This window comes from Limulus polyphemus, unplaced genomic scaffold, assembly GCF_000517525.1.
Source record: "Limulus polyphemus unplaced genomic scaffold, Limulus_polyphemus-2.1.2 Scaffold458, whole genome shotgun sequence".
Taxonomy (NCBI): Eukaryota; Metazoa; Arthropoda; class Merostomata; order Xiphosura; family Limulidae; genus Limulus; species Limulus polyphemus.
The window spans coordinates 230,354-241,695 of record NW_013666068.1 but is presented as its reverse complement, the minus strand read 5'-3'; the positions used below and the strand labels follow the sequence as shown (position 1 = coordinate 241,695).

The following is an 11,342-nucleotide window of genomic DNA, read 5'->3' as shown; positions in this document are numbered from 1 at the left end:
TGTGGTATGTTGAATGCAGCACTGGTTCAAATTAGATGTTTCTGAAGTCAAAATGATAAGTCAATAGTTTCATATGAATTAGAAACTCAAATTATGGATATTGACAAGCTAGAATATAAAATAAGAAGGTCTTATTTTTCTATTTGCTAAGATATTGCTCTCATAATAAATCAAACACATTGACACCCCACCCACCCCATTCCATTTTTGGAAACACTCCCTTGTATACACTTATTTCTATATATGACACGAGTAACCAATTGGAAGCTCAGAATGTCCCCCCTAGTGGTTTTCTCAGCCTTTCTAACATTCCTTCCACCATTTCTTTCTTTTTAATCAAGATTTCAATGAGGTAGGTTATGTCTTTAGTGTGCTCGAAATTTCATACTTTTTTTAGACCCAAATAAAGCTTAGTTACAAAGCTTGATAAATTATATTAAAATTCTATGGTATTGATATAGTAACTTATGATTTTTTTAGTCGTTCAAATGTATACATAAAAGCTAAAAAAAATATTTTGTTTCATATCCTCCATGTGCAAAATTTTTAAAGGCTTAGCAACCTAAGTCAAGTAGCAACTGAGTACAAAGGTCATAACTAGAAGAGGTAATTGTTTGCTTCACTTCTTTATTTACTGTTTTATGTTTTAGGAAAAATAACTTTAAGAACTTATTTCAAAATAGCAATAATCTATATACATATATAACGTATAATAATTGAAATATGACTGTATTTTACAAAATACTAGTCGACAAAAACACAGCCAAGACAAATTACTTTGTACAGATCAAAGGACACCTTTATGTTATTTGATACGGTAACGTGAGCCATGTCATCATAACTTGTGGGTGAAAGATCAATATAATAAAAATAATAAATATATATAAATGTATAATGTTATGAGATTTAAGCTATTTCGTCTAAACATTTATATTTTCGTGTTATAATTTGTGTTCATTCTAGAATTAAAGAGGCATAATTTATGTTTATTTCCTAATTTTTATGGTGGTTGCAAAATCGGTCAAATCTACCGAACCCATACAGAGATTAATTACTGAATATAACAGATAAAATATAAAGTTTTTTCTTAAGAAATGTTTGATAACTGTCCAGACATCATAAAGAATTTGCATGTGAAATTTCAAAATTTTCTGATTCATGAAAGTATTTTTAATCTTAAAATGAATATTACTTTGCATGATAAATAGGCAACATACAAAAAGAAAAAAAAATATGAGAAAAACATTGCTTTACAAACCTTAAGACTTAATAAAAACAATTGATATTTTGCATATGAAAGCATTGTAGTGTTTACTGATAATCTGCCAAATTTCATTAATATTCACTTACTAATTTAAAAGTTACAGCATGAAAACAATAACAAGCACAAAATGGTTATGAGGTCAGCCGCAGGGACTGCGCCCTGGTTGAAAGGGTTAAAGCAGTGTGTATTTTGTTTGATATCAAATGGTAATAGGGTAAAAGGCCTTCAGTTATATCAGTGTCATCAGTTAACTTGTCTTTTGTATCTGGTCCACTTTTAAGTTTTTTTATTTTTTGGACATATTAGTTATTAAGGTCAGTTTAAATTATTAGGAAATAGCAACATTTTTAAGTTTTGATTTTCTTAGAATACAGTTGTATGGATTTATTTTCCTGGAAGATGCTCACAGTTTCTGATTTTTGATAACTTTCTGTATGTAACTTGCCATTTTTGCATCATAGAACTAAAACATTGTATAAAGGTGTTTGACCTTATTATCAACATATTGTACATAGAGATCAAGTTTTTCATCAAATCCATTTTTAAAGTCATCTGTAAAATATTACAAAAGAGAGGGAGCAGTGGATTGCCCATGCTCAGGCTGTGATTTTGTTGAAAAAAAATTCCATAGAAAGATGAATTGCTGACATATATCCAACTAGGTGTGTAAGCTTATCTCTTACAGCTGGCAGGGTAATAGTTTCATCTAATCTTCTATATTGAGTGATTTTACCATTAAATTATCACAAAATTTCAATCAATCAAAAAATCACTGGCAAACCCAATTTCTTCCATCAACACAACAGAAAGGAATTAATAGAAATATTTAAAACTAGAAAAAAAATACTCTCAATAATGTAATAGGGTTTGAACTCAGTCTCGTATAAAAGTCATTTTTGTGTAATTACTTAGTAATGTTGACTCACTGGACCTGTTTGAACCTGAATGTACAAGACATGTGAACAGTTTTAAATGTTTACATATAGAGGGTAGCACTGAACGAGAATAGCTATTTATGTGAGAGGGGTAACTACCTTTCGGAAATACATTTTCAGTATCAGAAAATTATAATTTTAATCATTCTCAAACATTTCATATTGTGAAGAAATAGATATCATAAGTATTTTTGTGACTCACACAATAAGACTGATGTATTAGTATGTAACAAGTCAACATGTAGGCTACGTTTGAAAGAGAAAAATGCATTAATTTCGTTGTTTGACATTGTGCTGATAAATGAGTTTCATAAATGAGTGTGTAATATTTTTCTGATATTTAAAGATACCTCCACTCCTGCACACCTCCTATTATTCATGGTAACTTGACTTGTGACACAATTTTCATCCAGCATAATGGCTTAGTAAAAATTGGATCTGGTAAGTTTTGTAACACTTGAAAACTATTTTTTTACACCTAGATGTATATATAGTTACTAGAAAAATCCAATTATATTGAAAATGTTAACTTAATTAAACTGTTACATTATTATTCAGTGTTTACTTTCTAAGCTTTATAAACACTACAATGCTTAATTGTCTCCTTGTGAAAATACTCTGTAATTACAGTGTTCCTCAAATCATGGCATATACAAGCAAAAATAAAAATTTAGTGCCAAGTTTTGCCAACTAGTTAGTTGCCTTCCCTTTAGTCAGCAATTTAAAATTAGTGAAAGTGGCCCATAGCTTTGGTAGGTTTGCCATAATGAAGACAGGATGAGCAAGTCTGTTGGCAATAAAGTTAAATCGAAGAATGCTGAATCATGCGCCCCTCTCCACCAAAATTATCAAGGCAGAACAACCCGAGTAAAAATAAAAGCAACTCATTTATTATAGACCATTATACAGCTTTGTTATTGGCAGCAAACAAATATAGTAGCAATATTTTAATTACCTGGATAGTTGGAATAATCAAAAGTAGTAATAATTGGAAACATTAAATTTAATTAATTGATTAGTTTATATGACACTAATTGGTGTAATAGATGCTGATAGGTAATTAATTAATTAAATTGCCAATTTCTAATTACAGTACATTCACACTATAACATTTTTTCTTCTCTTTATTTGGATTTGCAAATAATTATAGTATGTAGGGTAGTATGTATTCAATAGATATCTATGCATGTGTCTATTTGAATGTTATTTATATGCATGTAATTTATTTTGTTTCATTGAATTTGTTTTAAAATTTTGTTTTTAAATATATCTCTACCTTCTGAAAATCTAAATTATTTGTATTATAAAACTGATATTTTATTTGTTTTCTTGAAATGTGCACTAATATTATTTTACTTTATTGAATTTGACTTCCCTTTTCTGAATTTCATATTTTTTTCCTGCACAGTTGCTCCAGATGCCATTCACTATCATGTGAAGACTTGTCGACAGGACATTGCTAACACACATTATATTGCTCCAGAATATGGCAGTAAGTATTTGTTATGGCAGTGGAGTATATTATGTCCTGTTCTGGTTTCTTTTTTGCTAGGAAAATGAAAAAAGAGATAGTATTCAAGTAAATTTATGTTATATATGTAACAGTATTTCAGTTACATTTATTAATAAGTTTTTTCATAAATCTTAATATGGAAATCAATCTGTCTACAGTAAGTGATGCATTGATATAAAAACTTTGTTTACAACTTTAAATAATGTCTCTAGTGAAAGTTATTTTAAATCTATGAGATTGGTATGACCAGAGGTTAACTTTGAGTGAATTATATAGATTTCTGAATTTCATATCTCTTATACAGTTTCTTAAACAATGAGTTTATGGGTGTACACATGTAGCAGTTTCAATGGTATCTTAAGAAAATGAACACCTATTTTTTTATTTTTATATGTTTATACAGATTTCAAACTGAAAGTAGGAGAAAATTTTATATATAGAAGTTTGATTTAGAAATGCAAGCATGGATTAAAAATTATGGTTCACACTAAAAGTAAGCTAATAATATAAAAAGCAATTAAACTTCTATAAAATAGAAATAACTATAAAATATATACAGTTGCTTAAAAATAATTAGGAAGAAAATAACTTGCAATAAACTAAATAAAATCAACAAAATAATTCCAAACTACACTTTTATGTAAGTTATGTAATTTGTTTCATTCTGAAATAACTTTATAGGTTTTCTTCTTTGAAATCTATGTAGAGTAATATTTTTTCATATTTTGAAAGTAGGAAATGGTCTAAATTATCTCAGATTTCAAATTAACATAGATTTATACTTTTCTTAAATAAATTAAATTATTTAAATTTTATGATTTTTAAAACATCGTTGATAATATTGGCTATTAAAAATTGGATTTTTTTTCCAGTAACATGAATAATTTATAGCTTGTAGTACCACAAAATTTAGTCTAATTATTTCATAATCTATAGTGTTTTTACATATAACTTCACCTTATTGTGTTTGTAGTTTTTAGTGTTCTAACAGTTTTAGTATATGGTACTGTGACATCACATTTTATGTAGTTTCTCTGCAGCTTTTAATGTGTAATACCATGTATGATTATGTTGTTTTCCTTTTAGTTTAACACCATATTTCATCTAGTTTCTATCCAAAATATGAATTTTAGTTTGACTGCAAGACCTCTAGTCTGATAATGGTTAGTAGTTACATGTTTATGATTTAAAATTCTTTATAGTCTTTTCTTATTTAATAAAATTATTTAGATTAAGCCAGTTAAAGCTTTACAAAAAACAGTCTGTGTCAGAATTAAAATCCCAAAATATTTTTCTTAAGATATTTGTTATAAAACAATGATACACTTGCCATTAGGAAAGGTTTTATTAAATGTGGAAAGTGTCAATACAGTATTTGTGATCAGAAACTTGATGTCAATTTAAAATATATTCATAGCTACTATAAGCTGTGTTTATTTATCTCCACAGTGTCTAATGCAACACCTCTGACTCCAGCAGTAGATATCTTTTCTTTTGGCATATGTGCTTTAGAGGTATGTATTAAAAAACTCAGTCTGTGTATTCTATATATGCTATATTCAACATAGTTTATTATACTAGAGATTTTATAGGATGCAAATGTTCTTTTGGCTTCATTTTTTTTCATTAGAGGTAATCGTTTTTACACTTTAGTAAAGGCAACAGCTCAAAAGTTTTAAGTATAACAGTTTACAATGAAGTTTTTATATACAAACATGTTTGAGATAGTTGACTAGTATAATCTGTGAATTATTTAAATGCAATTTTTATACATTTATGCAGCAGTAAGGGTTTCAAGTTTTACATGTATATATTTTGCAGTTGTATTTCTTCATATATTGAAAGCTGTCTTGATTTTTGTGTCTGTTAAAAATGTTTTTAATGTAGGTGATATGTAAGTGTGTGTGGAGAGAGGCTAGACAGATGACAATAGCTCTTTAAGCATGTAAGCTGGCTAGGTATGTGCAAAATAGACTAAATAGCCAGCAAAAATATGTTTTTGTGGCATTAGTTTCTACATAATACTTTCAAACAATATAGTCAAGTGTAACAAATGGATTTACAAGCTATCAATATAGGTTAATCCTGTTTTGCTATAGGGAAAATTGTACTTAACTTTGAAACAGATATTATTTAACTTGAAAATATTTAGGCTTTTATGTAATTCTTCAAATTCACTGTGTGAAATTGATTCACAGTTTACCATATTAATAACATATTAAAACTGATGCTAAATATCTACTCTATTCTGCACTTCCCTATTGTACAGCCAGCAATAATGGTTATCTAGTATACTGACTAAAAATTGAGCATCAGATACCTAGCCTATAGGCTAATGAGGTGTCACCAGATTCCTAATCACTATATATCTGCATACACATATGTATATATATATATATATGTATCACACACACACATACTGTGTTTCCCTTTCTCAATTATTGTTGGATTTTAGTTAGTCCAGTCAATATTCTGTTGTTTTACAAATGTATATTAACACTAGCCCAGAAGCCATCGTTAAGAAACTATAATGACGTAAAGTTTGTGTTTGGAACCAGCAAATTTAAGTGATATTTACTTTTTGTAAATGTATCGGATTTGAGATCTGAAATAATTATTTTGTTTAGTCTAACATTGATATATTTTTGTAGTAATATGGAGAATTTTAAAATTCTTTCATGATTAGGAAATCATAATTGGTGATGTACAAACAAAATGCTTTTAAGTTGTTTTTATAACTTGCATTAAATTATTCTTTTTAATCCTCTCAATCTATTTTTTTTTGTATATGTGTTTCAATTACAAAACAGTTATGTAATTTTATTATGTGATTACTTGGCAGATGGCAGCTTTAGAAATACCTAGAAATGGAGAGCAGATCTCATCAGAGGTTGTGAATAAAACCTTGGAATCTGTGGACAACAGTTTACAGAGAGTAATATTATACATTTGATTCCTGTACAATAAAGATGATTGTTTAAGATAACTATATCATTGTTTTATGGTAATAATATGTATATGCAAAATGTGGTTGAAGAATAGTAGAAAACTACTTTGTGTCACAGAGAATGGATGTCAGTTTTTGGCCTAAAAATGCCAATGTCATGTAAAATCTAAAAGTTTTCACAAAAACAGTGACAAATGTGGTTGATTATATCTAACATCTAATATTCTTACCACCTTATAATTCTTAAGACTGTGTTCACTAATGTGTCAACACTATATATTAATTGGAGTATATTTTTTATGTCAATTACTTCTCAGATAGGTACAGAAAAAAAAAAGTATTTATGAATAAATCCAGTGATACATATCATCTCGTATAGACAGAACAAGCTTTTGAAAATCAGGGTTCGTATGGGTTTTGGAAAATTATGGAATATTGCAGATAAAATTTCCAGAGTCTGAAAAGTTATGAAAAAACTGGATTTTACCTCAGGGTTTTGGAAAAGTCACGGAAATTCTCCCATATTGAAATAAATACATGTTATTAGCACATTTAATATGATTATTGGGATCATCATTTCTGTGATCCCCCTTTCGGACATCTATAGAACAAAATGGTAGTTTGGGAATGTGCATTTGCATTGTCCAAGAAACTATGCAATTATGATCAGAAAAGGAAGTTTTGGAGGTGAGGACACTGCCAGGCAAGTGTCTTTTCAACGAATCCCGGTTTGGACAGGTGGAATACTCTGGTTTTCAAAAAATCCTCAGAATGATTGACACAGTCCCTCTGTACTGTGTGTTCTAAAACATTGGGAATATGAGTGAAGCAACTGTACTAAGTCATCTGTGTAGCAAAAGACATGCTCTATTAGTGTTGAGAAAGTCATCAGAAACATCAATGAAACCAGGTTTAGCCAGTTCCTGTACACCTAACTTGCCAATAAGCTCACCAACAGCAGTAGTGCTGGTACAGCCAAAGGGTATGATTGTGATTTTTAAAATTTTGATGTATAAAGTTAAATAAGTAAAACTATTTTTAATGAATAAATTTTAACTCTAAATTTGTTGTTTTTAATGTATAAAAGAATAATTACAAGCTTATTTTCTATAGTTTTTTTAACAGTGTCATTTTTCCCTAAAGGTGGAATGCAGCCAACCAAATGTGATTGAGTTAAAAGTTATTTTTGTGATTGATGATAGGAAAACATTAGAAATAAATAAAAATATAATGGCTTTCATTTTTCAAAAATAATTCATCAATTTTGTATATAAAAATCACATTTTCTTATTCCAAGTGAGTAAAGAAGGGTTTAATTATGTTTTGTTTTTCAGATATTCTTTTGAATTTCTGAGAGTAATCAGATTGATATGTAAGGTTGTCCTAAATCAACAGAAGATGTACATTTATGCATCATCTGTAAGAGATGTAAGGAAAGTGTATGGAACAAACGACCTGTAAGGGCATTTTACCATTGAAACAAGCTGCAGCAAAACAAAAAAAATATATATATATTGGTACAAGATAAGATGCATGCACTGGAAGTTTATTCAACTTTCATAAATGAATTCAACATTGACAGACAGGAATTGCTGTATAAACATAAATCCAAAAAGGTGTAGGACCCAGTAACTGATCTCTCTATATATTTTGTCATGAGAGTAAACCAAAATGCATTTTCAGTTCATTAAACTCATTAGATCTCAATGTTAAAGTGCTTAACTTATATGTACTGGATTGGAAAATGGGGATCAAGTTAACCAACTAATAACCTTACTGCAGCAGAAGGTAAATACTAGATTGTGTTTTCGTGCATTCAAAAGAGCAGAAGTGAATCAAAGCAGTCAAATATTGCAACAGGAAAGAAAAAATACAATAGTTATCTTATGCTTGAGGAATAGGTATTATGAATTCCAAGAAATACTACAGTCAATCTTAAACTTTCAATTAGAAAATTCGGCACTTTTTGGAACCATATATTTGTGCATTCAAATTGCAGTCATCAGTATATTAGTTGAAATCGTATAAAAATGAAAAGTAAAATGGTGAAACATTGACAATGCTAACACTTAAGTCACATAAAGATGACTGTAACTAATTAATGTTGCATTGAAGCTATGTGGAAAAATTCATAATGGTCACAAAGGATGCTATAAAATTCTTAACCTGATAATCTTTACAGGTTGCTGAATTCACTGTTTGGAGAAGAGAATTTGCTTATGAGTGATGAGAAATAACCAGTCAGGTTATGAAATACCTGTTTTCAGTATTACATAAGGCATTATATATGGTATAAGTGGAGAGAAAAAAGTAGACTTATAGGTCTCTGTAGTACAGTATACCATAACAAGATCAAAGTAACTTGTTAAATTGTGTCAAAAGCTTGTCACATAATAAGCTGAGAAGGCATTATAAAAATGGATATTGATCTAACTGGTGGAGCCTAAAATTGGCTTCTTTATACCTCCAAACCTGAACAAAAAATATGATGTTTCACTTTGATGTAGATAATATACACATCAGTGACTCTACACTGAATGCACAAGATATGTTTCATTCAATTGAAGCTGCTTCTGATCTACATTTGTAGTACATAAAGGAATGGACAGATTAATTCCAGCTAAGATTAAGGAAGGGAAAAGTGAACTAAAATTTCAGATGGATTTTGATGTTTCTAAGACAACTGAAAGTAACTTTTGGAGGTAAAATTTTCACGAATTGATTAATTTGGATGTTCTTTACCATTTATTATTTATGTAGACATATGTCAGTGGATACCCGCAGACGATAGAAAGGGGATGAATTGCATAGATACTTTAGACTTTGGCAAAATCTTTTTTTTTACTTTCTTAGTAATATAAGTCTTGCAGAGCAAAGCATTTATTACTTTATTAAAATATTAAACCTTTCAAATATGAATTTTAAAACACAAATAATGCTCTTTTTATTGGATATATGCATGCCATTCAAATTAAAACTGTTGCTAAGCAACACAGCTTCTACTTTGCAAGTGGGCATGGCTTATCTTGAAATAAGGCATTTTTACAGCAGTTACCTCCAGAACAACTTCTTGGGATGTGCTCGAATTACTTTTAAACAACCTATATACAGTGTACTTTGAATGTGTGCACAAAACATTTACATTCCATACACAGTTTCTTCTATATCAGCTCTTAAAGTTGAGATTTGTAACTGTGAGTGCATCACGTGACAACAAAAACTGCAGTTGTAAAAGTAAAGCGGTAACATGCACGAAAGGAGTTTAAAAATTGTGTCGTCCTAATAGATATTTGTTACAGAATATTAACTGCATTAATATTTTTTCATGAGAAAAACATTTGACTGTGATTTCTGGGATTTGGATGGACATAACTAACAAATCAAGCTAATGGTCAGATAAACACTTTATATTCAAATTCCACATCCTAATAGTATGTTAGTAAAAAAATACTCTTCATCTTGACAAGACGTTACTATCAAGAAACTCCACATGATAGTGGGATGTTAGTATCAAAAGACTGCACATCTTAGAGGGATATTATTATCAAGAGATTTCATATCCTAGTGGAATCGTGTGTGTCATGGTTTGAATCACAGTTAAAATTGTTTAAATAAGAAGTTGTAAATTAAAAAATAAATGGTACTCTACTCATAATTTGCCTTCACTACTTGGATATTGATCATTTACTATACTAGGATTCCAGCACTGGTTTTCAGATTTAGCATATTCTACCTTAAAACTTTGTTGACAACTTTTACCCCAAAAATGCCTGTGGCAGTCTACTCTTTGGAAAGTTTGTTCTGATTGTAATAGATAGAGGAATATGTTTATCATATTTCATTATTGACAGGTAAAATATTAGTGTTTCAAGTGCAACTTGTAAAATTCACTTTAACTAAACAGTAGCTTCATAACATAACATAATGTTTAAGGACAACAAGGGACCTACTGGTCCATCTAGGCTGTTCCATCCTCTAAACTAAGCTAAAACTATTAAAAAAAAAACCTCAAAGCCAGACCTTGTCATTCATATAGTTATCAAGCTTTCTCTTAAGCTCACTTGAATTTGCTGCCTTTACAATGTCCGAAGGTAACATGTTCCAACAGCCAACCACCCTGTTAAAAAAATAAAACTCTCTTAGCTGAAGATGACTCTTATCCTGCCAAAATTTATATTTGTGTCCCCTAGTCCTACCATTCTCACTATTAAATATGAAAAAAGAAGATGCATCAACACTATCAATTCATTTAACAATGTTAAACACCTCAGTCAAATCCCCTCTAACTCTTCTTTTTTTCAAGAGAAAACAATTTCAGGGATCTTAACTTCTCCTCATATGACAACCCCTCTATTCCAGGCAACATTCTAATGGCCCTCTTCTGAACCCTTTTCAACAATTCATTGTCCTTCTTAATGTGAGGAGCCCAAGACTGAACACAATCCTCCATATGTGGCCTAACCAGTGAGCTATACAATGAAATTATAACCTTTTTAGGCTTGTATTCAATATTTCTGTACATACAACCTAAAATCCTATTTGCCATATCACCAGCAACAGCACACTACTTGGATAGCTTTAGACTGATCAACTATTACACCAAGATCCCTTTCTTTCAGGACACTGTTAAGGTTATTTTGATCCAAATTATACTTATAATTCAAATTATGATAACCCACATGC

At 29.7% G+C, this 11,342-nt stretch overlaps 1 protein-coding gene across 1 annotated transcript in view; it reads left to right on the top strand.

Moving 5' to 3' along the window:
- Positions 1–11,342, top strand: part of LOC106458410 (nuclear receptor-binding protein-like) — a 37,271-nt gene that overhangs the window by 14,704 nt on the left and 11,225 nt on the right. The window contains exons 5-8 of the mRNA XM_013917924.2: positions 2,546–2,640; positions 3,608–3,691; positions 5,162–5,226; positions 6,555–6,647. Of these exons, the coding sequence (XP_013773378.1) occupies positions 2,546–2,640; positions 3,608–3,691; positions 5,162–5,226; positions 6,555–6,647 (337 nt within the window). The remainder of the gene's footprint in view (positions 1–2,545; positions 2,641–3,607; positions 3,692–5,161; positions 5,227–6,554; positions 6,648–11,342) is intronic.